The sequence below is a fragment of the Vipera berus genome (assembly GCF_964194415.1).
Source record: "Vipera berus genome assembly, chromosome: 1".
Taxonomy (NCBI): domain Eukaryota; kingdom Metazoa; phylum Chordata; class Lepidosauria; order Squamata; family Viperidae; genus Vipera; species Vipera berus.
Window position 1 is genome coordinate 226,748,581 of NC_138202.1, and position 27,913 is coordinate 226,776,493.

General features: G+C 40.2%; 1 protein-coding gene across 1 annotated transcript in view; it reads right to left on the reverse strand.

The window, feature by feature from the left end:
* The window catches only part of CSMD1 (CUB and Sushi multiple domains 1), a gene marked incomplete at its 5' end in the record, with an annotated part of 1,150,904 nt that overhangs the window by 213,694 nt on the left and 909,297 nt on the right, over positions 1 to 27,913 (reverse strand). Inside the window, 3 exons of the mRNA XM_081335496.1 lie at positions 9,937 to 10,125; positions 19,919 to 20,134; positions 22,881 to 22,997. Of these exons, the coding sequence (XP_081191622.1) occupies positions 9,937 to 10,125; positions 19,919 to 20,134; positions 22,881 to 22,997 (522 nt within the window). The remainder of the gene's footprint in view (positions 1 to 9,936; positions 10,126 to 19,918; positions 20,135 to 22,880; positions 22,998 to 27,913) is intronic.

Here is a 27,913-nt window from a genome sequence, read left to right on the forward strand (position 1 = left end):
GCCCAATATAATACAATAATAAAACTGTGTTAAAACTAAATCCAACCCCAAACCCATCAGACCAGGCCAGATTGTTCAAATAAATAAGTTTTTAAATCGCGCCAGAAGGAGCGAAGGTCGGGGGCCACACGGAGCTCAACCGGCAAGCGGTTCCATAGGTCTGGCGCGCCCACAGAGAACGCCCTCCCCCTGGGGGCCACCAGGCGACATTCTCTGATCGGAGGCACCCTGAGGAGGCCCACTCTGTGGGAGCACACTGGACGGAGGGAAGTTGATGCCGGCAGCAGGTGCTGCCGCAGGTAATCCGGACCCATGCCATGTAGGGCTTTATAGGTCTTACATCTTCCCTTTATAGGTTTTATATCTTCCCTTATTGCTTTGCAGGTTTTCGCTTCCCCCAGCTCATAACCCAAGAGTACCTCAACCATCCTTGCCTCCCAGTATACATATCTAATCCTCCTCCTTCCTCCTACCTTTCCCCACAGCAACAACTGTATGAGGCGGGTTAGTCTGAGAGAGGGTCATTGGCCCAAGGTCACCCAGCTGGCTTTCATGACTAAGGCAGAACTAAAACTCACCATCTCTTGGTGAGCATCATAACCACTAGACAAAATATATAACCTTGTCTACATGATGGGACTGTAATCCCAACATGCTTCTCAAAAGTAATAATCATAATAATCCTGGTTTATAGTGAAACTTAACAGACAGACATAAGAGAAGGGAGGGTTGAAAGCTCATTTAATTTTTAACAGCTGTTTATCTGAAAAGAATTTCCTTTTCCCCACAGAAGTAAAAGTGAAAATCAAAAGGGGCATTTACCATCTCCCAGATTGCAAATTACAATTCGGTTCATACACAAGTCCTTTCAGTATTCTTCAAATAATTTGTGGAAAAATGAATTTAGGATTATTGGAGAGATCACAGGGAAGCTAGAAATGAAATGGAATGGAAAGTAAACATAAAGAATCAAGAAACAAAAAAAATGACTCTACTAATTGTTTATCATATAAAGAACAACTCAGCCTTGGTTGTCTGAAAACATATCTGAGAAATGTTTCAAATTATCAAAAAAAACCACCCCTCCCTCTTAGTTATAGCAATAGTACTTAGACTTATATTCCACTTCGTAGTGCTTTACAGCCCTCTCTAAGCAGTTTACGGAGTCAGCCTACTGCCCCCAACAATCTGGGTCCTCATTTTACTTGACCTCAGAAAGATAAAAGGCTGAATCAGCCTTGAGCTGGTCAGAATTGAACTGCTGGCAGTCAGCAGAATTAGCCTGCAATACTGCATTCTAACCACTGTGCCACCAAGGGTTAAGGGTTAGAAATTCCTCTTAAAGCTTCTGTAGTTATCTCAAGACTACCACTGAAGATATCTTACTCAAGACTGAGTAGCTGTTTCTTGATCCTACACAACCATGTGAGGTATGACAGGCTACATGATTAACAGTTCAAAAAGTAGAGATGCAGAACCATATATGTAGTTTTCTTGGTAGTGATAGTTAACCCAATCCAATTCCCTGGAATTAAATCTAGTAGGAAATGCTAAATCTGCTTGCTAGTGATCACTGTTTTTCTTATGATTTATTAGATGCATCCAGGCATACTTATCACAAAATAAATATATTTGTTTATGTAATAACTAACATCTGATAAAGCAGTTGATAATTAATTCAGTTGAATTATTAACTTTATAAGGCCCATGTTTCTTCCCTCTGCCATTCTCTTGGAATAATGGCTTTAGATAGAAAAATAGTTTTCTACCTAACACAACATTTTCCAACATTTTCCCAGGTTTCCCAGCAGAGAAACACAGATATGAATAATGTTGTTGTTGTTGTTAGTTGCGAAGTCGTGTCCGATCCATCACGACCCTATGGACAATGTTCCTCCAGGCCTTCCTGTCCTCTACCATCTTCTGGAGTCCATCTAAGCTCACGCCTACTGCTTCAGTGACTCCATTCAGCCACCTCATTCTCTGTCGTCCCCTTCTTCTATTGCCCTCAATCTTTCCCAGCATTAGGCTCTTCTCCAGTGAGCCCTATATGAATAATAGTACTTTATAAAATATGGAGTTTATCTACAGTATTGGCTGATCTAGGAGCAGATGCCGTTTGTCATTGTTTACTGTAATAATCGAACAGTTTGTATTGCATTACCTATATCTATGCATAGAGAAAAGAACAAATCACTCCTTTTACATGGCTTTTAATTTGTGAGATGATAACAACGGTAGTTAAAGAATGACAAGTTTAAAGAGCTTGTCAGCTGCATTTATATAAAGATAGAGAAGATAGTGAAAACATTTTCTCCTAAAGTGTAATAAAATTTCAAAAGCCAGTTTATCGAAGATTTTCTTTCATTTAAAATGGCTTTTATAAGAAAACAGTTTCCTACACAGGTAGTCCTTGACTTACAACCACAATTGAGTCCAAAATTTGTTAAGTGAATTTTCCCCATTGTATAACCTTTCTTGCCACAGTTGTTAAGTGAATCACTGCAGCTGTTAAGTTAGTAATAAGAGTGTTAAGTGAATCTGGCTTCCTCACTGACTTTGTTTGTCAGAAGATTGCAAAAGGTGTTCACATGACCCCGGGGACACTGAAACCATCATAAATATGAGTCAGTTGCCAAGCATCTGAATTTTCTTCATGTGGCTGTGGGGATGCTGCAACGGTTGTAAGTTGAAAATGGTCATAAGTCACTTTTTCGGTGCTGTTGTAACTTTGAACATTCACTCAAAGAACTGTTGTAAGTCAAGGACTACCTGTAACGTTACTTGTTAGCTATGAAATCCGCTAGGCCACAAGACTTCCTCACCTATCTCTTTTCCCAATATTCTTTTTGTTTAGACTGTTTTAACTGAGTAATTATTCAAGATAAATTCAGGTTAGTCTATAGGCTTTTTGTATGGCAAAGTCATTCCAATACACTATCAGAACGAATGGAGAGTATAGTTATGCATCAAAAAACTGCACAACTACCATCTCGCCTTTAGGAATCCTAAAGCTTGACATTAATAATTGCATAATTTGCAGGAGACTGTACTTCCAGCTAGGTATTTCATGTTGTCCCTTCAAGGTAGACTAGACCAGGAAATGGACTCCTCAGTAATAATTTGATTTCTAATTAATTTATATAGGTTTTAGTAACAGAATCTTGAAAACCTGACTGCATTTTCCCTTCCCTTCCTCTTATACTTTGGGGAGTCCAGGGGGAGCCAGTTTGAGGTTTGTTCTAATGTTTTCTTCATTCCCTGGGCTTAAAACATGTTCTTGAAATTGTTGCTGAATAGTACCCTAAAATCACCTTTATGGCTCTCTGTCTTCTATTTGTGTTGTGTATTCACATGTTAGATGTTGTGTATTCACATGTTAATGTTAAGCACCGAAGATTATAACAAGTTATGGGCTGAGGTAAAAGCCGCGGCAGCTTTTGACAACTGTCAAAAGCTGCCGGAGAGCGACTACGCAAGCGCCAGCCGTTTGACAGCTCTCGGCTGTCAAACTCTGCCGGCTACCGCGCAAGCGCAACCAGTTGACAGCTCCAAGCTGTCAAACCGGCTAGTCCCCGATTGGTTCCAGCTTAGAAGCGGGAAACCGGCACAACCCCCATTGGCTGACGGTCGGTCAGCTTTTAGTATAAATAGACACGCTGTTTACCTGTTCTCTGTCTGGTTCCTGAATAAAGAGTTTTTTTCAGATAGCCTGCTGTCCTGCCTGCTTCTTACTACAGAGTACTGGCGACGAGGATGGGATCCACTGCTTCGCGTGGCTGAAGTCACTATCCAAGGGAAAGAAGAGATTTTTTTTCCTTGGTTCTGAGTTAAGTCACAGCTGAAGTCACTAACTGGAAGCACAGCTTCCTCTACAATGCGAGCAGTACCCACGACCGGACAGTATGGCAAACCACGGCCACATCCGCGAATTTAACATTCGCCACCCAGAGTGCTGGGAGTCACACTTGGGCCAGGTGGAAGGGTACCTAGTGGTGAAAAAGATAACAGACAACCGGGCCAAGGCAGCAGCGCTCCTTTGGCTCAGCGGACCCGCCGTATATGATGCGGCCGTAGGTCTATTCAGCCCGGAACCCATCGCCACCATCTCGTATGCGGAACTCACCGAGGGACTGAGCAAACATTTTATGCCGACCAAGTCCGAGCTGTTTTGGTGAGTGAACTTCGCCCAGCGCGTACAACTTCCCGATGAACCTGCCAACAACTTCATAACACGGGTCAGGCATGCCGCACGCCAATGCCGGTTCCCTGATCTGGAGGACCGGATCCGTGACCAGATAGTATATCAGGCTGAAGGATGAGCGCCTACGAAAGAAGCTAATCGCCAAACCCACTTTAACTTTGGCAGAAGTATCCATGGAAGTCGTGGCTTATGAAGACAGTCACAGCGATGACCCCCGACCTCCTGACAGCGGACCCAGCAGGTCCGTGCACCAGGAGGACAGTGCCTATAGTGTCCCAGAGGAGGACGACGTCTCCACCGACATCGATGCCGTTCAACGCAGATTTGAGAAGCTCAAGTTCCAGCGCAACAACCGAGGGGGTCCCTTCAACAACAAAAGCCCTAGCCATCAGCCCATCAGAGTCAAATGCGCCAGCTGCGGAGGAAACCACCCGAGAGCATCGTGCCATTTCCGCAGTGCCAAATGCCACGGCTGTGGCAAAACAGGTCACCTCAGAGCCGTATGCTGTAGCCAGAGCCAAGAAAACCTGCACGAATTGGAAGTGACATCCGCAGGTACGAACCCACCTACACCCAGGGGGGAAAAAACTTCCAGGTCCTTAGTACTAAATGTCAGGAAAAATACGAGAAAGGATACAGTCCATCTAGTTCTTAAGCCCAAAGTTAAGGTGGACGTCCTGCTCCACGGGGTTCCCTGTGAGATGGAGGTCGACTCGGGGTCCTCCGTCTCCCTCATCTCATGGCAAACTTACAAAAACATTTGTAGCCGAAGCCGGCAGCAACCTGTTTTGCGTCCCACTAACCTTTGCCTGGCTGATTTCCAAAAAAACCCCATCAGGCTCAGGGGAAAAGCCACAATTCCGACGGAATTTAGGCACTTTAAGGGACCCCTCACAATACTAGTCACACAAGAAAACAGAACCAGTTTGCTTGGGCTTGACTGGTTCGAAGCATTAGGAATAGCACTGACAGGCGTCAACGCCACCCAGCTGGTAAACCTAGACGCCGTTTGCCATCAGTTCGCAGACGTTTTCGATGGCTCGTTAGGAAAGTATACGGGACCCCCGGTGTCACTAAAGCTAAACCCTAACGTAATGCCCATAAGAATTAAGGCTAGAAGGGTCCCATTCGCGCTGAGAAGCACAATTGAAAACGAGCTAGATAGACTAGTCAAACTGGGAGTATTAGAACCAGTCAAGGGGGCTGAATGGGAAACACCTATAGTAACCCCAATTAAACCTAATGGCCAAATCAGACTCTGCGCGGATTATAAAGCCACCCTGAACCGCGCATTAAATACACATGCTTACCCTGTCCATGCTGTCAAAGACGTCCTCACAGCCATTAGGTCAGGTGCCATTTTCGCTAAATTAGACTTGGCGCAGGCGTACTTGCAACTGCCTGTCACCCCTGACACCGCTCTAGCACAGACAATTGTCACATACCGGGGAGCATTCAAAATTAACCGCCTACAATTCGGCATATCTGCAGCCCCAGGGATTTTTCAAGAAATTATGGAAAAGACACTTAAAGGAATCCCTGGGGTCTGCCCATATTTCGACGACGTTTTTATCGCAGGGGAATCTGAAAGGGACTTAGCGACCAAGCTGGAAAAAGTTCTCCATAGATTCAGAGCAGCAGGACTTAAATTAAGAAGGGATAAATGCTCCATAGGGGTGCCATCTTCAGAATTTCTAGGGTACAAGATCGACGCAAAGGGAATACACCCCACCGAGTCAAAAATCAAAGCCATCAAAACAGCCCCTATCCCCAAAAACAAACAGGAACTTCAAGCCTTCCTGGGGCTACTTAATTTTTACCATGCCTTCCTACCTCATAAAGCTACCATAGCTGAGCCTCTACACAGGCTCCTGGACAAGGGTACCCCTTGGTCCTGGTCCCCTCAGCACGATTCCAGCTTCAGGCTCCTTAAAAACTTACTTTCCAGCAACGCCACCGTAGCACTGTTCAATGAACAGTTACCCCTTTGTCTAGCATGTGATGCTTCCCCCTACGGCATCGGGGCAGTCCTAAGTCATTTAACGGAGGAAGGGACCCAAACCCCAATAGCATTCTACTCCAGAACGCTGTCAAAACCAGAGCGCAATTACGCTCAAATTGACAAAGAGGCTTTAGCCGTAGTGGCTAGCATGAAGAAGTTTCACGACTACCTCTATGGACGCCATTTCACCATTTTTACAGATCACAAGCCTCTGTTAGGGATTTTTACATGCGATAAGCAGACGCCCCAAATTTTGTCTCCCCGCATTCTCAGATGGTCTACCTTTTTATCTGCTTATTCCTTCAGACTAGTACACAAGCCAGGGAAGGACATGGGTCACGCAGACGGGCTAAGTAGGCTGCCCCTACCCGAAATAGACCCCGCCCCCGCCCCCGCTGGCAACATTCTGGCCATATCAGAATTGCCAGAATGCCCCTTGTCAGTCAAAGACATCTCTTCCGCCACTGCCGCCGACAAAATCCTAGGCAGAGTCCTCGGCTACATTACTTCAGGGTGGCAAGCTACATCCCCCGGGTCTGACTTCCAACCATACTTTTCAAGACAAAAAGAATTATCGTCCCACCTAGGGTGCATATTATGGGGGAGCAGAGTAATAATCCCTGAAAAGCACAGAACCAAAGTCCTAGAAACTTTACACGAGGGCCACCCAGGCACCGTTAAGATGAAAGCTTTAGCCAGAAGCTATGTTTGGTGGCCTGGCCTCGATAAACAAATTGAAGCATATGTGGCCGGCTGTTACCCCTGCCAAATTGTCAGAGCTGCTTAGCCCCAAGCGCCCGTCCACAGGTGGGAAACAACGACAAAACCCTGGTCCCGCATCCACGTAGATTTTGCAGGTCCCTTTCAGGGACAGATGTTTTTAATTGTGGTTGATAGCTATTCCAAGTGGTTGGAGGTGGCTCCTGTCAACAGCACAACCTCTGCAGCCACGGTGCAAGTGCTAAGGGTTTTTTTTGCCACACACGGATTACCTGATGTTCTAGTCTCCGATAACGGCCCCCAATTTACTTCCCACGAATTCCAGAATTTCACAACGGCGAACTCTATTAGACACACCACTTCAGCTCCGTTCCATCCCTCGTCGAACGGCTTGGCTGAGGTCATGGTAAAGTCAACTAAAGAGGCACTGCAGAAAATCATCGCCGGCAATTGGCACCGCAGACTGGCACAATTCTTACTAGCGCAACATACGACCCCCTGCACAACCACCAGGAAGTCGCCGGCAGAACTCCTCTGGGGCAAAAGACTCACAACCAGACTTGACCGACTCCACCCTGACAGAGCCTCCGCAGAACCCGACGTACCCCTCCAACACAGAACACTCACTATCGGTCAAGCCGTCTGGGCCAGGAACTACGGGGGTGGGGATAAATGGATTCAGGGGCTTGTACAAGAACAAACGGGACCCTTATCATACATCATCGATGACGGCAACAACAACCACCTCCGCAGACACATCGATCAGTTGCGACAACGAAGCCCGCAAAACATTGGGGGAAGGTGTAGCAACGGGATGCCATTACGCCTCACCCCCCCGAGCCTAGCAAATTCCCCCCATGGCACGCGTCCAACGGAAGGGACCCGGAGCCCGAAGAGCCAAGCTCAAACCCCGGCTCACTGTCTTCCGAGCCAGGAGAACCGAACTCTAACCTTGACACATCACCTTCCGAAGCGGAACCTCCTGAGGAAACACCCCCCCGACGTTCAGCAAGGGCAAGGAAACCCCCCGCATACTTAAAAGACTTCGAATGGGGATCACCTCAAAGAAACACCTGGGGGTATCTTCACACCAGTCTGGGGGAGGGGTAAGGGGTGTTGTGTATTCACATGTTAGATGTTGTGTATTCACATGTTAATGTTAAGCACCGAAGATTATAACAAGTTATGGGCTGAGGTAAAAGCCGCGGCAGCTTTTGACAGCGACTACGCAAGAGAGCGACTACGCAAGCACCAGCCGTTTGACAGCTCTCGGCTGTCAAACTCTGCCGGCTACCGTGCAAGCGCAACCAGTTGACAGCTCCAAGCTGTCAAACCGGCTAGTCCCCGATTGGCTCCAGCTTAGAAGTGGGAAACCGGCACAACCCCCATTGGCTGACGGTCGGTCAGCTTTTAGTATAAATAGACACGCTGTTTACCTGTTCTCTGTCTGGTTCCTGAATAAAGAGTTTCTTCAGATAGCCTGCTGTCCTGCCTGCTTCTTACTACAGAGTAATTTGGAATGCAAAGCAAGTCTAAGTTTGTAAAGGACTGAACTGTTTAACTGAAATCAATTGATTTCACATCATAAAATTTGTGTGTGTGTGTGTGTGTTTAAATGCTACAGTAAAAGTTCGAGATAATTGATGTAGTTTGCTTTGATAATGTCTGTCACTTACGGAAGAAGGAAAAAGCTCAAATACAATTTTCTTCAGGCATATCCCCACTTACCTTTTAAGCTGATCCTGTATATTACTCATATTACCTTGACTCTTAATTAGGTTAAGAAAATCCTGTCTCTAGACCTAGCTTTTTTTAAAAAAAAATCCTTCTTATTGCCCTATTTCTAATATCTCTTAATGCTGCTCTTGCCATGAGCATTATAACAACACAATAATTATAGCTCTTGCCTTATAAATACAGGTTGCTTGCATGACCCTTCAGAAATATTATTTTCATCAATTATTTTCCTTTCACTGAGTTTTCTATTTTACCTGTGCTTGGAAGAAATATGAGGAGGAGGAAAAGCCCATTTCCCCTTTTATCCATCATCTGAGGTAGAAAGTTTCACCCTCAGCTCCCAAATAACGTATGAGCTTTTGGGAACTGGAGGTGAAATCCTTTCACCTCTAGTGACAGGAAAAATGATAAAATGGTACACTGAGTCATTAAAAAATATAAAAAGACAAAGAAATGGAATATTAGGAAAATATAGTAATTAAAAAAGTTTCTGGCAAGTTTCACACTAAAACTTTTCTTTTGCAAGACTAGATTTATAGTGATTATTCTATTATGCCACCTATGGAATAAGTCTAAAAAGATTGACAGGCTATAGTATGCATTGATTCATCATAAGAATGATAGTAAAAATGTTACCACATTCATTTACACACACACACACACACACACACACACACACACACAATAAAGAGTTTGGCACAAGATATTGAATTTATAAATATAATCAGTACTATTGTTCTCTTTATGATTTATTTACTATTTGAAAGAAGAGAAAGATATATGCATTCAAACTCATATAAACTTACACAAATTTTAATTATTTACTAAAAACAATTTAGGAATGTTCAATCTAACAATTAATATGAATTGTTGGGTACATTCAAATCAAATTTTGTTTATGAAAGCTTCTATATCCTGGTAAATAATATGTACAAAAAATATAACATTTATAGACTGCCATTCCTTAATATATTTATCATCTATGACCATTTCATAAGAGAAGAACAGCTGTTCGATCCATGGTTATTAATTTAACTATTATTTTAAAGTATTTTTAAAAGAATTACTTTATCAAATCATTCATTATGATCAATAACCAGAAAAAAGTATTTAACTGTATTTAAAATAATTTCCTGAGTAATTTAGCAAACTACAATGTAATGTATGCATCAAAGCCACATAAATTAATGGGTTTTTTCACACCTTTGATTTTTGCCTGCTTCATGTGCCAGAAACAATTTGATGAATGAAATGAAAGCATGTGACCACCTACCCACACACCTTGGCAGAGGTGCACTCCATACACGACGGCCACCACCCAGGCAGGTAAGCTTGATCGCACCTTCCAAACGATATCCAGGAAAACAAGAAAATGTCAAGGAATCTCCAACTTCAAAATGAAATCCTATGCGTCGACTGAAGGCAGGAACTCCAGGGTCATCGCAAGGCTCCAGATCATATTCTTCCAACAAGAAATCAAAAACAAAGATGAAACCAAATATTTTAAGAATAAGTATCTTGCTTCCCCCACCCAGTGCAAGAGGAACTTAGATTTCCCAGAACAATCAGTTAAACTGTATAGTTATTTCAATATTTAATGCAGATATATTTACTAAATATATACAAATAGTCCTCGACTTAAAACCATACATTTAGTGACTGTTTGATGTTATGACGACACTGAAACTTTTCACATTTATGACCGCTGCAGCATCCCCATGATCAAAATTCAGATGCTTAGAAACTGGCTCATATTTATGACAGTTGCAGTGTCCCAAGGTCATGTGATCACCTTTTGGGACCCTCTGACAAGCAAAGTGAATGGGGAAGCCAGATTCACTTAACAACCATGTTACTAACTTAATAGCTGCAGTGATTTACTGAACAGCTGTGGCAAGAAAAGTCATAAAATGGGGCATAACTCTCTTATTGCCTTGCTTAGCAATAGAAATTTTGAGGTCAACTGTGATCATAAGTCGATGATTTCCTGTGCCTACTTTTCTATTATAAGTAATATTATAAACAGAATTTCTACAAGTAACAACAGCTGATTGACCATGTCTAGGTCTGGAATGTTAAATTGTGTTGAGCCTCTTTAGTAACTTGAATGAAAGACTACTAGTGAATTTTAAGAGGAAATAAGATAAATAGACAGACAGACAGACAGACAGACAGACAGACAGACAGACAGACAGACAGATACAGATACAGGGCTTTTTTTCTCATAGAATGCTCAGAATGGCATTCCGGTACCTTTAAAAAAAAAGCTTCCTCTGAAAGCCTATTGCAGGGCTAGGCAATCTTGGCCCTTTTTTATGACTCATGGACTTCAACTCCCAGCAATCCTGAGCCAGACATGCTGAAGGGAAAGGGAGAGGTTTCAAGCTGAGCCATGCTGGCTCAGGAATTCTGGAAGTTGAAGTCCTTGAGTCATAAAAGAGCCTGCACTAGAGGAAGACATTAAAATTATTTACAGGGTTACTTCTTTAGGAACTAAACTTTTAGAATCTAAAACAGCTAATTCAAAAAAGCCAACAGGAAAGAACCTCACATTTTTCATCTGCTTCTGTCTTTTGGAACGTAAAATTAGATAACAAAATAATCTATTTCCTATGTTAACATCTCTGCAATGAAATCAATAAAGGTAACAGGAAAGAAATGAGAAACATTTTTCTCAATGTAATATGTCTAATTTAGCTGATGCTGGGGGAAAAATAGTATCTTTTGTACATACTCTTGAAAATTATTTTGAATCTAACCATCTATTACAACTAAACCACTTTAAATTAAACAATTCTTAAGAATGAAATATTCTTAATTTGGACATTACTTTTACTGTTTGGACTGTTGTGTGTTTTGAAAAATAGATTATTTAGAATCTAGTTATATTGCACTTCAGTCTTTAAATAATTAACCTAGTATATACATAACAATATATGATGTTTTCCATGGTGAGCTTAACATCAATAACAACATTTATTAAAAAGGCTAAAATAATTTCTGGTGGTATTATCTGTACATTAAAAAAATTTAGTCACAATCTTTCACTTTTCACATTCTGGAAAAGCAGTGGTCATGTATCGTAGCAAAAGATGTTACATATGTGCATAAGCGTAGTCAGTAGCATATGCCTTTTTAAAAATATCAAACATGCAAAGAAACAAAAATAAGTCCAAAATATCTGTATTACATCCAGAAATGCCAACTTTGCAACCAATATTTCTCATCCATAACTATGGCACCCTAAGGATACCTGCATACATGCAAATGCTTCTCTGGGATCAATAACACAGCAGCGATTGCTTTTTCCTTCCAGTAACAGATTGCTGGGAAATACTAAACATGGCCTTGAGAATTCCAATGTTTGTTACAATTTTTTCTGGATGTGGTTGGAAAGAGGCCTAGAAATGCCAGCACACATACATCATACTTGCTGAACATGCACATGCAAGTAATTACAATCTTCAATTATATGTGATATATCCAGGGCTTTTTTTCCCCATAGAACACTCAGAATGGCGTTCTGGCACCTTTTTTTTGCACACACACACACACACACACACACACACACAAAGCTGAAGGAAACTGTTCAGAGCGCCAAATTCTCCCCAGGATGCCAGGTTGCAGAGCAGCAGAATACATCACAGCAACAGGCCTTCAGATGGCTCAAATCAAAGGAAATGCAATCCGTACAGGCTAATTTAAAAGTGGGAGGGTAAGCAGGGCCAAGTGTGAACAGGTTGCTTAGCAACCTGCTTAAACAGTCTCTGCAACTTTCAGCTCCCAGTGCCTTGCCTTTTTCAAGCTGGGAAGTTGAAAAAAGGCTAAAAAGAAGGCAATAGAGTGCTATCAAACAAAATGTATAGATATAGCCAGCAGACGTTTAGGGAACCTTTATTTTTCATACACTGTTCGAATTTTGTTTTAATGCCATGGTGATACACAATCAAACGTAGTCAGTCTTTTTTTAGTACCGAAGCATCTGTTCGTTAAATACAGTATAACAAAGTTTTGGAAGATGGAATTATTTTTTTTATCTAAGGAAACTAATGATAACAGCTCTTAAATATGTTATTTTGTTTTATTTTTGCACAAAAAATGGTATAATTTGCATTTGCATTCATTTACAAATAGAATATGTTGTTAAAATGTATTGGTATTGAAATAATTAGTGTACACAGATACCTAAAACCAGTTTATTGCATTTGGCAATTGTACTAAAAGAAAATCTCATTGTGAACCAATATAATTCATTTAATTTGAAATCAATTGAAAAATTGATTTAAAATATTTTATTAAAACAAATTAATGGCAATTCTTTTATAAGAAGTTGCCTCAAACAAAATGAGTTTGACATGCCTGCTCTAGATAGTTGAATGCTCCAAAATAAATTCTAGACCAGGTCTGTACATGCAGCCTACCAAGCACCCTTGGACAGAGCACAGACTTTAAAAAAAAGTAATAAAATCACCACCACTGCCCTGAAGGTCATGTTGACTAGTGCCTCCATGGCTTACCATGACCATGAACTCCAACACTGTAGATGCTCCTCTAGTCACCAGATCATTGATTAGCCCACCAGCATTCCTTTGCAGACCACAAAGATTTTTAATGTATCAGTGTGGGCCTTTCCCTTCTACAAGTTACACAGACCTCTTCTAGATTTTCCTCTTGCCTTTCCGAGTTAACTCCTTGGTCTGTCATTGAGCAAGAATTGACTTTGTAGGGAAGCATATTATCATTTGATGTATATTTAACATATGTTCTACCTTTATTTACCGATTATATAATATTTTTATGCAATCCACGTGGCAATATTTTTAAAAATCATAAGATTAAAACATAAAAGCAGGGAATGTTTTCTCATAGAATGCTCAGAATGCCGTTCTGGCACCCTTTTTTGCACACACACACACACAAAAGCTTTTGCACAAGCTATCCTACTCCCTCTATTGGCTTTCAAAAGTCTATTGGCTTTCGGAAGCCAATAGGAATTGCTGCTGAGCGTGCCAAAAGACCTGGCCAGCAAACGTTGCACTGGCAAGTTGTCTGCAGCGAAGGCAAGTTGGCAGGAACTTTGCATCCCTCCCTGCTGCCCTACTACACCATCTCAACTAGGTAAGTAAGAGAGAACAAGGAGTGGGAGGTGGGTTCTGCGGAGTCCATGTGCACTCCTTCCTTCTGCTCACCCATGTCACCCAGGCTGGTGGCCTACCTGGTGCTGGACCGGTGCCACCGTCGTCTCACCCTGTGTGCCTAAGTGGCTACCCTGCATTGCCTGGCCCACACCGCCTCCACCACCCGCCCCGCACAGCCCCAACATATAGAGCGGGCCCCACTGCTCCCACAGCACCAGCTGTGCCGGCTCTGGCCCCAGGGGGCAGCCCACAACCAACACCCCTCACACCCATGACCGCAGCAGCACTGCACCCCCGCCTCCTGCGCCCGCCAAGATGAGAGTTCCTGCAGCTTTTTTTTTTAGAAAAAAGCACTGCATAGATAGATAGATAGATAGATAGATAGATAGATAGATAGATAGATAGATAGATAGATAGATAGACAGACAGACAGATATAGTAATATATATATATATATATATATATATATATATATATATATATATATATATATATATATATATATATATATATGTGTGTGTGTGTGTGTGTGTGTGTGTGTGTGTGTGTGTGTGTGTGTGTGCGCGCAAATTATTCAAATTGCTAATAAAGAATTTTGGGAGGCCTTCAAAAAGCCTTGACAAATACTTAACACACAAACACACACACACACACACACATATATATACAGGAAATAAGATTTGTCCCGTGTCTGGGACCAAGCAAGTGTATTCTGAATGCTTAACAAACATTTAACACATATCTCCCTTGCTTCTCAGCTAACAAAGAGAGAGAGAGAGCCTGTGGCCTAGGGGTTAAAACAACTGCTTGAGATGCAGTTGGCCCAGGTTCGAATCTCAGAAGGGTATGGCTGACTGATGAGAACAAATAAGTTTGAAATGATCATATTGGTCTCCCTTTATTCTTTGTTAGCAAGCCAAAAAATTTACACACACACACACACACACACACACACACACACACACACACACACATATATATATATATATATAGAGAGAGAGAGAGAGAGACCCCAGAAGGCAAATGACAAACCCCTTCCATATTCATGGTCATCCAGAATGTAAGTTGTTTTGGTGGAATGACAAAATTATAGCAATTATTATAACAATCCACACCTCACAGCTTACACAGTTTCATGCCATGTTTGGGAGCAAAATCCAAAACACTACAGTTCTCAATATGAATCACGATGCACCTTTGCTTCTTTTGATATCACTGCTATTTATACCAAACATCTAGAACCATACTGCTGTCAAAAAAACTACAAAAACGGACCGCAGGGTCATCAAACATCATCTTCAAGCCTAGGATGCTTTTATTTTACTCAGTTATATGACAAGCAACACAGGGCACACAAATGAAAAAGAAATATTGCAGAGATGCAGATGTACATGGGAACGATGTAACCTTGTGTCTCTTGTTTCAGCATAACATAGTAAGGAATATTTTAATATGGTAATGTGCTGAAAAGCAATAAAAGAAGAAAGGGAAGGAGATGTGCCTTAAAGGTATTATCTCATGTGGTAGCTGACAACGGAAGGAGCAGTGCCAAACCTGCTTTCAAAGGCTTTCCCATTCCACATGTTATATGGATTGTCAAATTATTTCCATATGCTTCAGGTTGCTTCAATGCATCAGAAGTACTTTTAGGTAATTCCTCTCTACTGGTAGCATTAGATGCTTCCAGTGGTGAGCTGGTTTTTACCTAAAGTTATACAAGCCTAATGAACATAATCAAATGTTGGAAACAACATTATGCAAAGAACTTTAGGTCTCTGTCTGTCAGCAGGATAAATCTCTGAAAACAGAACAAAAGAGGACCAAGTTTGGTTTAAAGAAAGAAGCTGATGAAAAAAAGTCAAGTTTAAAAAATAGGCCAGATCTGACAGGAAACTATGGAGGAAAAAAAACATTCTAGAACAAATTCCTGCCATCTGTTCCTCTGAGCAAAATGGTTGGGTAGCAGGCTGGGATGCCGCCAACTGCTGTATGCTTAAACTGTAAGCTTTCTTTCTCTAGTCTCTTGACCTAGTTTCAGAACGAAGTTCAGAAGCCCTGCTCTCTAGGTTTTCTCTACTTTATTTAAAAATATATGTATTTAATTATCTACATATAGATTTAAGCATATACAAAGAGATTAATCATGGAAACTTAGGTGGAATGCATGGGAAATGGAAAGTAAGCAGATTTGCTTTTTCTATTCTGATTTCCATACAGACACAAACATACTGATGCTCATAAAACAGCTTATCTACTACAGCAGGGGACTTCAAACTTGGCCATTTTATGATTTGTGGACTTCAACTCTCAGAATTCCTCAGCCAGTGTGCCTGGCTGAGGAATTCTAGGAGTTGAAGTCCACAAGTCATAAAAGGGCCAAGTTTGAAGACCCCTATACTACAATGTCTTGCAACAATGGCAACCCGAAGTCTGCTTTTCTCTTCAGTTGGTTATACTGTTCAATGCCCTTGCGTGACACCAAATCTAATGATGAAGTACTTGCTGGAGTACTTTTCAGAATACCAATTGTTGTATTGGCATTTGGATTAGACCAGCATTTGCCCTAAGTGAAACAAAAAAGAACTCTGACTTGGTGTTAAGGAAGGAAACCAATACTTTATCTGCTGAACTACTGCAATGACTTAAGAGATTACAGTGTTTGCCTAAAGGGTGTTGATTAGTAGCTGACAAAAATATATCAATAAATGTCCCTGAAATTTTCTTAGCAATATACCACCCACCACTATTTTCTTCAAGGTTTTCATTCCTCTCTCTCTCTCTCTCTCTCTCTCTCTCTCTCTCTCTCTCTCTCTCTCTCTCTCTCTCTCTCTCTCTCTCTCTCTCTCTCTCTCTCTCTCTCTCTCTCTCTCTCTCTCTCTCTCTCTCTCTCTCTCATAAATCAGTGTGAATTAATTTGCATGTGCAGACTCATCTTACTGCATAGAACTGCAGTCTTTGAAAGTCAAGCAGGTACGGAAGTCAAAGTAAGTCTTGCATAATATTTTTCCCCTTGATATATTTTTGTAGTCAAGGAAAAAATAGTTTTTATACGGTAAACCAGGAAACATACAAACACAAACACGTGGAGAGAGTCTTATGCACTGCTTTGTAAACATAATGCACTGAACCTAGCAATTGTTAGTAAAAAATATGTGGTGAAATATCAAGTACAAGTTAAATAGGATATTTTTCTAGAATCTCAATGTATTAGACGTGTGCTATGATCACAAACCTTGGAATAAGAAATCAAGTAAATTTGCCCTGTAGCAAGATGATCAGCTTTTATGCACTTTTGAAATGCTATTTCAATATTATCACCTTAGCATTTCTCTCCCTTTCTGTGTTCCACTAGTACATTTGGCCAGTTAAGTAGGTAATAATCAATTGGCAAGATGATTAAAAAAGTAATTTACAAACCCATAAAGTAAAATGCTAAGTACAAATAGGCTGTGAAAAAGGTGGTTTTAGTGAGATTTGTTTTGGTGTTATGAAGGATTTCACTTTTCTATTGACAACTTCTCTGGAAAATCCTTCTCAATATATTTTTCCTTTTAAATCTGATGGTCATTATTAAATCTTAACCATGAATTATTTCTTCTGCTTTCTTACTCTTCATATTATACTGACGTTATATTAACCTGTATTCACATTGTTTCAAGATATAGAAAATACTGAAGCTTTCTTTGACCTTCTCACCTGGTTTTTCCTTCTCACCCGCTTTTCTAATATATGTGTCTATAAAATATATTTTATTTTTTAAAATAATAGCACCAGTTTATTTTTATTATAGTAAATACTGTGCATAAATCTTATTTCCCCACATAAACACCAGCATTCTTGAATCTAACTTCAATATCATATTAAAGTGTTTTTTTCCCCAGTAATCTTTTTCTGATAATAGAATTAGGCTAATGTGAGAATAGAGCTAAATCAATACAATGCATTATTCCTGGCAATAAAATAGCTAATTCCACATAATAAAACAAAAATATCAACACAGTTTCCTTGGCAACAGGAATGCATTCAGATCACCATTCAGAGTGAGGCACTAGTAGGGCTTGTGAGTTAGTAACAAAGTTTAACTGACTAGGAGGGATTGTCACATTCATCATATGATCTTTGAAAAAAGATCACACCATATAAAAGCCATATGTATTGTACCGTTTCTAAAAGCAAAAATGCATCTGGCTGTGATTGCAAACAGGCATGAGAGAAATGTTTTTTTTCATCTGTTCAAAAGTCCATAGGCTTGTCTCAAAAATGTTCTGTTTCTGACACAGAATGAGTTGCAATGTGATTTTCCCAAATGGTTTTGAAATTCATAAATTGAGATTTTAATTGAAAGTTCTATCTAAATTAGTTAAGACTATAATAAACTGTCTGTAGTGTTCCTAGTGTTCCCTCTTTAATTTTTCTGATCCTTCTTCCTGATTCATTAAACTCTCCAGATACTTTATACTCTCCAGCTCTATCTGCCCTTGTTGCTAATTTGTTCCTAGGCACAATTCAATAGCTTTCATTAAACCCTAAATGTCATGGGGTCAGGATGCAGGCAAAGACACTCTCTCCCCTACCATTCTTTCATTGCAACCTTGTCATGAAGAAGGCATATGGCTGACTGTAGTATAGTATAGAACTTCTCATTAGCTTCTTCTATATTGATAGCATAGACTATGAAATGCAGATATTCCCATTTCTGAATACCTTTCTCAATACCTTTTCTCAAATAATAAAACATTTTTATTCTGGCAGAATGTTGTCTGTTAAGTGCCTAATATTTAAGCAAGGCAATACTTCAATTTTTGCTTCTGCTTCTTTCAAACAATTTTTATTTTATCACACTGTGATCTTCAAATTCATGTAATATACCTTATGCATATGTATAGAAAAGTGAAATGAAAATCTTTATATGAATAGAATGAGTAAGTTGGAGAACATTACCATGTAACAAGATATTTTTATTGGTTCTTAAAGTTATTGGTAATCAAAGTAACAACTGTCATTTTATGCATAACTTTCTGAAATTGTTTTCGTAATTTCTTGAAATGAGCCATGGACTTAGGTCAATCAAAGAGAATGAAAAATTTAGAATATCTTCAAAATGGCTTTGCATTTGTCTCAGTGAAGACACTAATGCTACAAAAATGAAACAGTGTTCTTTGATAAGGCACATGTTTTGCTCAGTAAGATATATTTCATGTTTCTTTGCAATCTGAACCAACATTGGCAACAGCCAGAAGACAGTTGAAAAAGCATTTGAATTAGGCAAGGAAAAACAGTATCTGCTCTATTTTAGTCTTACAAAACAGGGGTTGTCCAGTGAAGCAGTTTTGAGAGGGTGCTTCACTTAATATTTTGTCAAAGCCAAATAACCCTTTAGAGATCTATTCAGAGGTATCTTATATTACTAAGCCTGAACACAATTCCAAAAAGTTGAGGAAAAACCCTGAATCCTAGCCATTTTAACATGACAATTGGTGTTAAGCCACTTTGCTACAAACCAGGAGATCTGAGTTCTAATCCTGCCTTATGCAAAAAAACAAGCTGGATGAACATGGGTCAGTCATATTCTTTCAGGAAGAAAGGAAGAAAGCAAGGGCTAGAGACTTTTGTAATCTTGCCAAGAAAACTGCTGGGACAAATTCAGGCAGTTGTCAGAGTCTATACTGATATGAAGGGATGTGTGCATGCATGCACAAATGCACACACACAAATCTTCCAGCATATTCTTCCATGTACAGTATCTCTTTTCTATATATTTTTTTTTACCGTAAGGTGATATTTCATAATTGCTTTGGATAGAATTGGCAAACACCTTTCTACCAAACCTGGTATCAAAAATATTAATAAATTAGTTGTTTGAACCATCTTAGATCCAAAGCAGAGTGAGAATAGTGATAATGAAGTATGTATGTATGTAAGAGATTTCACTATAAATAGAACTTCCAGTGAAGTAAATACATATGCACTAAGCAGAGAGCACTTTAAAAGTTAACAAAGAACTAGATTAAGTAGTTTATTAGTCAACATGTAGAACCTAATACCCCTTTGTATTTGCTGTTTAATAATTAATATAAGCATAAATAATTGACAAAGCAACTATTTGCATATATTTACCTGAAAATGTTATATTAAAACCTTCATAGGAGATGGAAAAGTCAGAAATGAATCGAAGTTGTGCAGTAAAGTTTCCAAAGAGCCCAGCTTTAATGGTTGGAGGTAAAACAGATCCGGTTAATCTTGCCACGGGTTCTATAAAGCTCCCATCTTCTGTGATGAGAAAATAGTCATGGGAGCTCTCCAAGTGAAAAGTGTGGAAGATCAGTTGGACACCTAGGAGGATGAGAAAAGAACGTTTTGCTTTTGGGATTCAGGATAACTTAAATATGACGAAAACTACTTTGCAACCTGGATTCTTGAGCTGAACCACCGATAATCCTAAAAAGCTAAGTGTCAATGCTGTTAACATCAGATGTTCTTGCTTTGACAACAGATGAAAATGCAGCCATTTTCTCTATGCTTTTAGAATTAGTTGGTGGTGGGAGGGGGGGATTGGGATCAAAGTTCAGTTAGTAATAATAATAATAATAATAATAATAATAATAATAATAATAATAATAATAATAATAATAACAACAACAACAACAACAACAACAACAACAACAACAACTCAGCCATGGGAATCCAAGGACAAACTGGGTCCAGAGCTGATAATGTTTTGACGGGCTGGAGAGCTGGGGAGAAAGCCTGTGCTTCAAGCTAATTGTGGAATGTGCTTTATGACTGTTCATTGGCGGTGGGAATTGTACTTTGTTACTTTGTCTCCAGGGGAGGGGAATTTAGTTTTGGGGTTCAACTATGTAGCACCGATACTTTGTTTCCAGAATAAAAGATTCTTTAAGGAAAATAATGCCTCAAAGTTCTTTTGAAGGGTTTCATCTGTTGGAACCATGACACTAAGAGTTTAGTATTGAGCTTAGTTCTACCATGAGAATCCCAGCAAGTAAAGCACCAATATACTTTCCTCAGCCCTAAAGCTGCCATTGCCTCCCCCTTCCTCCAAAACAAGGCTTTTGAGTCAGGGAAGGGAATGCCAGGAGGCGCATTTATCATGGCAGATACTCAAAGAGCCATGTCATAGCCAAGTCACATCTCAATTCCCATGCAGCTGTGGCCTCTCCACTTCAGGCTGGGCTACAGTTGCTATAGTTTTACAGAGAGTGAGATCAGTTGCTGCTGCAATTAAGAGAGCAGCTAGTGCCAAAGGTTCTAGGCCTGTCTTTCATTCCAAAATTGATTTGGCTGCTTCTGTTCATAGTAGAAACCCACTGCTACTACTGCATGCCTATTATATCACAAAATATTCATTGCTAATAGGTAATACTCAGAATATATCATATTGCTGCCAGCATCAACTTCCCATCGTCCTGTGCGCTCCCATAGAGAGGCCCTCCTTAGGGTGCCACCGGTTAGGGAGTGCCGGCGGGTTATCCCCAGGGGGAGGGCATTCTCTGTGGGCGCACCTGCCCTTTGGAATGATTTACCTGTGGAACTCCGGACGGCCCCCGATCTGCGTTCATTTCGCCGGGACCTGAAAACCTGGCTTTTCGATTTATCAGGCCTGGACTGAAGGGGTTTTAGCTTTTTAAACATTGTTTTAATTGCTGGGCTTAATTAATTTAATTTATTTTAATTTTATACTATCTTTATATTGTATTTTATGCTGCCCTGTAAACCGCCCTGAGTCCTTCGGGAATAGGGCGGTATAGAAATCTAATTAAATAAATAAAAATAAATAAATATTGTGACAGTAAAGAAAATAAAAATTATTCACCAATCTCTACTCTAACCCTAAGCATATTCATTGTCATAACCATTTTATCCTATACCAGGGGTAGGCAACCTTGGCTCTTTTATGACTTGTGGACTTCAACTCCCAGAATTCCTGAGCCAGCCATGCTGAACAATACCAGCTAAGGACTTCTGGGAGTTGAAGTCCACGAGTCATAAAAGAGGCAAGGTTGGACAATTCTCAAAACCAATATGTTTTGTTTGTTTACAGATATATGTCATAAGAAAAAAAATGTGGGCAAGATTCCTGTTTTCAAAAACTATTGGCCTATGACAAAAACATTTTATATTTATCTGCATTCATTTTCATTACAGTAATAATGAAGCCAGAACATGCCTTTGTGGAATCAGAACCACAATTTTAAGCTAGATTTTGATGTAAATAAACTATACATGGATGTATAAAAGTTTTCTGTGTTGATAAGTGATAATATTTTAAAGTCATGAATCTGAAATTACTGAATCTGAAATCTCTATTAATGATTAGTGACTCATTTTCTTTGAGATTTTCATTTTGTCTAAGATCTGTCCTACAAGTATCTTAATAAGCATAAAATTGAATTATTTGTTCGATACCTATCTTGCCTTTCCTGCAAAGATTGCAAGGCAACATACAAAGCACTCCATCTTCAATTTTGTCTTTACAGCAAGCCTATAAAGTAAGTCAAGTTGCAAATAATAATTGTCCCAAATCTATTGAGTGAGATTTTGGGGCTGAAGGAGGATCTGAATATGTATCCCAGTTATTTGAGTAACACCTAACACTTCACAAAAACTGACTCACAAGCAGTCTGCATGGAAACATTGCTCCTGTAACACATTTAACAGACTTTTAGTATAGTTACTGTACACCCTATGGCAGTAAGCCTAATGAAATGTGCACAAATCACCCCCTGATCTTGATTCCACAATTTGAATAAAAAACATACTAAAACAAAATGAATCAAAGAATACCTGTGCAAGCATTACAGGTGCTCTATTGACAATCACTGAATTATTATTATGGTTTTGCTTATTTCTGATTTTGAGATTAGGCCACTTTCTAGAAATGATAAGAAGGAGAATAAGCCAACAGAACTGGCTATCTTCAACGCCCCCCCCAAGTAAGTTAAGATGATTACATTTCATTCTTGCCTTTCAAATAGTTTAAGTAACCATGGATGAATTTGCATTTTTGATTAAGGCATTCTCTTTGTGGGATGCCATTACACACAAAAAATATTCCTACCTTTGCCATGAGAAACTTCAATTGTCCATGTGCAGTTTAAAGAATTGGGATAAAAATCAGGAAAGCCTGGTGACAGAAGAGTTCCACTCCTTCCATAAATATAGCCACCGCATAGAGCTAATCCAAAAGAGAATAAATTCCAATTAAACATTAAGAGGGATGATTAAGTTCTTCATTTTGGGGGGACACATTATGAAGAGGTGCTAATAAATAGTGCAAAATTTGCCAGGAAGGAAGGAAGGAAGGAAGGAAGGAAGGAAGGAAGGAAGGAAGGAAGGAAGGAAGGAAGGAAGGAAGGAAGGCCTTTACTCTGTATGGTTTTCATTTTACATACACATAATAGGTTCCTGTTGAAATAGAAATTTTATAAACATCATCACAGCAAATGAACTGATTAGAACAGCAGTAGTAGTCAGATTCCCCTTCATGGATTACTGCCTTGTCGTGGCGAAGGGGCTTGCGTAATTCAATGAAGCTATGAGCTATGCCGTGCAGGGCCACCCAAGACGGACAGGTCATAGCAGAGAGTTCTGACAAAACGTGATCCACTGGAGAAGGAAATGGCAAACCACTCCAGTATCTTTGCCATGAAAACCCTATGGACAGTACCAAAAGGCAAAACGATATGACGCTGGAAGATGAGCCCCTCAGGTCGGAAGGCGTCCAATATGCTACTGGGGAAGAGCAGAGGGCTAGTACTAGTAGCGCCAGAAAGAATGAAGCGACTGGGCCAAAGCCGAAAGGACGCTCAGCTGTGGATGTGTCTGGTGGTGAAAGGAAAGTCCGATGCTGTAAAGATTTTTTCTCCATAGGAACCTGGAATGTAAGATCCATGAATCAAGGAAAGCTGGACGTGGTCAAACAAGAGATGACAAGACTGAACATCGACATCTTAGGTATCAGCGAACTAAAATGGACAGGAATGGGTGAATTTAATTCAGATGACCATCAGGTATACTACTGCGGGCAAGAATCCCTCAGAAGAAATGGAGTAGCCTTCATAGTCAATAAAAGAGTAGGAAAAGCAATACTGGGATACAATCCTCAAAATGACAGAATGATCTCAGTTCGAATCCAAGGCAAACCATTCAATATCACAGTAGTCCAAGTCTATGCCCCAACCACCAGTGCTGAAGAGGATGAAATTGACCAGTTCTATGAAGCTCTACAGCACCTTATAGAACTAACACCAAAAAATGATGTTCTTATCATCATGGGGGATTGGAATGCTAAAGTAGGAAGCCAAAAGATAACCGGAATAACAGGCAAGTTTGGCCTTGGAGTACAAAATGAAGCAGGGCACAGGCTGATAGAATTTTGTCAAGAGAATACGATGGTCATAGCAAACACTCTTTTCCAACAACCCAAGAGACGGCTCTACACATGGACATCACCAGACGGTCAACACAGAAATCAGATTGACTATATGCTCTGCAGCCAAAGATGGAGAAGCTCTATACAGTCGGTAAAAACAAGACCAGGAGCTGACTGTGGCTCAGACCATGAGCTTCTCCTTGCAAAGTTTAGGCTTAAACTGAAGAAAGTAGGGAAAAGCACTAGGCCAGTCAGGTATGAATTAAATCATATCCCTGTTGAATATACAGTAGAGGTGACAAATAGATTTAAGGAATTAGATCTGATAGACAGAGTGCCTGAAGAACTATGGACAGAGGTTCGCGACATTGTACAACAGGTAGCAACCAAAACCATCCCAAAGAAAAAGAAATGCAAGAAAGCAAAATGGCTGTCTGAGGAAGCTTTGCAAATAGCTGAGGAAAGGAGGGAAGCGAAAGGCAAGGGAGAAAAACATAGATATGCCCAATTGAATGCAGAATTCCAGAGAATAGCTAGAAGAGATAAGAATGCCTTCTTAAATGAACAGTGCAAAGAAATAGAAGAAAACAATAGAATAGGGAGGACCAGAGATCTTTTCAAGAAAATTGGAGAGATGAAGGGAACGTTTAATGCAAAAATGGGCATGATAAAGGACCAAAATGGCAGGGACCTAACAGAGGCAGAAGAGATTAAGAAGAGGTGGCAAAATTACACAGAAGAACTATACAAGAATGAGCTTAACGTCCCAGATAATCACAATGATGTGGTCACTGACCTCGAGCCAGACATCCTAGAATGTGAGGTGAAGTGGGCCTTAGAAAAGCTGAGCAACAACAAAGCTAGTGGAGGTGACAGTATTCCAGCTGAGCTATTCAAAATCTTAAAAGACAGTGCAGTAAAAGTGCTACACTCAATTTGCCAGCAAATTTGGAAAACTCAACAGTGGCCACAGGATTGGAAAAGATCAGTTTACATTCCAATTCCAAAGAAAGGCAGTGCCAAAGAATGTTCAAACTTTCGCACCATTGCACTCATTTCTCATGCTAGTAAAGTCATGCTTAAAATCCTACAAGCTAGACTTCAGCAGTATGTGGATCGAGAACTACCAGAAGTACAGGCAGGATTTCGAAGAGGCAGAGGAACTAGAGATCAAATTGCCAACATACGCTGGATCATGGAGAAAGCTAGAGAGTTCCAGAAAAACATCTACTTCTGCTTCATTGACTATGCTAAAGCCTTTGATTGTGTGGATCATAACAAACTGTGGCAAGTTCTTAAAGTGATGGGAGTACCAGACCATCTTATTTGTCTCTTGAGAAACCTATATGCGGGTCAAGAAGCAACAGTGAGAACTGGACACGGAACCACTGATTGGTTCAAAATTGGGAAAGGAGTCCGGCAAGGCTGTATACTGTCGCCCTGCCTATTTAACTTATATGCAGAGCACATCATGAGAAAGGCAGGGCTAGATGAATCAAAAGTTGGAATTAAGATTGCCGGAAGAAATATCAACAACCTAAGATACGCAGATGATACCACTCTAATGGCAGAAAGTGAAGAAGAACTAAAGAGCCTCTTGTTGCGGGTGAAGAAGGAGAGTGCAAAACTTGGGTTGAAACTTAACATTAAGAAAACCAAGATCATGGCAACTGGCCCTCTCAATTCCTGGCAAATAGATGGGGAAGAAATGGAGGTAGTGACAGATTTTGTTTTCCTGGGCTCCAAGATCACTGCAAATGGGGACTGTAGCCAAGAAATTAAAAGACGCTTGCTCCTGGGGAGGAAAGCCATGGCAAATCTAGACAGCACACTAAAAAGCAGAGACATCACCCTGTCAACAAAAGTGCGTATAGTCAAGGCTATGGTCTTCCCAGTTGCAATGTATGGCAGTGAAAGTTGGACCATAAGAAAGGCTGAACGCCAAAGAATTGAGGCCTTTGAACTGTGGTGCTGGAGAAGACTCCTGCGAGTCCCTTGGACTGCAAGGCGATCAAACCGGTCAGTCCTAGAGGAGATCAACCCTGACTGCTCTTTAGAAGGCCAGATCCTGAAGCTAAAACTCAAATACTTTGGCCACCTAATGAGAAGGAAGGACTCACTGGAGAAGAGCCTCATGCTGGGAAAGATGGAGGGCAAGAGAAGAAGGGGACGACGGAGAATGAGGTGGCTGGATGGAGTCATTGAAGCAGTAGGCGTGAGCTTAAATGGACTCCAGAATATGGTAGAGGACAGGAAGGCCTGGAGGAATGTTGTCCATAGGGTCGCGATGGGTCGGACACGACTTCGCAGCTAACAACAACAACAAGTAGTCAGATTAATGCATTAGGAGTCTACTTAGAATTGCCAGTGACTGTCCTGTTTCCTTGGCAACCTGATAGTAAAGAATCTTACAAGAATATGTATCAAAAAGAATAACAAGAGAAAAATAGAATATGTTGGTCTCCAGTGCTTTTTTTGTAAAAGAAAAAGGTGCCGGAACTCACACATGTCATACAACCCGCCTTGCCTAACCTACAAGTTTCCATCCAAAAAAGGTGCCGGAACTCCGTTCTGAGCATTCTATGAGAAAAAAAGCCCTGTTGGTCTCTATCTGAAAGATAGCTGGTTACGTTGTCAAATGCACTGTGTAGACAGTAAACTGGTTTGGTGATCAGGAGAGGACAAGAGTACATGGGAGAAAGAAACAGGTTTATACAAAAAGCATCAGTTCCAAATTATTTTCATATAATTTTAATTTTCTCTTGAGTTATAGATTAATTATGAGTACCGGTATTTGATAGTATGATGTCTAAAAATAAATACCATTATAGATTTCCTTGGTTGTCTTTGATCTATGCATAGGGCCAAATATATGAAACAACTTTATGAGGCTGTTTCACTAAAGGCATGTTGGAGTACAGATTTTTAAATTCTTTTCTCATCCTTGGTTTTCAAGGAACAGAAGATGCTTTTCACCACAGCTGTTTTATTATCTTTATCAAAACTGAAACTCTGTGAAGATTAAAAGAAGTAAAATAGTCTATAACCCAATTAAAAGCTGTTTCCTTGTGAATGATTATTTATCATAATAACTGCTCAACTTTGCATAATAAATGGCATGTAGTTTGGCAGCAGCTATAGTTTAGCATGTTTTTCCTGTATCTTTGTACTTTAATACTTACCTAATATATTTACTGAATTCTGGTATCCTGACATATTTGAACTAACTAATCCAATGAGAACATACAATAAAACTCAAAATACATGTTTTAAGAATGAAGGCTATAGTGATAAAGGAACAGAAAGGTTTCTAGATAGCATGCTAGATTAGAACAGCTTTGACAGGTACTGTAGTTCAGTTTAGATAGAAGGATCCAGGCCTACCGCTTTTCTAAATGAATCTGCATCATTCTATTTTTAGTGATGGCATAATTGTTGGCACCACAAACCAAAATAGCATGGAAGACAGTCAGGAGGGACCAAAAAGCAGGGTATGCTTGCAACAGCTGGTAGCAGCCTAGAGAAACTTGAGAGATTTCAGCCTTTGTGCCAGTTTGCTACCAAAGTGAACCTCATGGTATATTCAACAAGGCTTACATTGGGAGAAGATGTAAAATATCTACTTTGGATGAGAAGGAGGAAAGATGTTAATTCACCTTGCCTATGGGAAGGCCTAGTTATATCATGTGGGTATGTCTTTAAAGCAGGGGTCTTCAAAC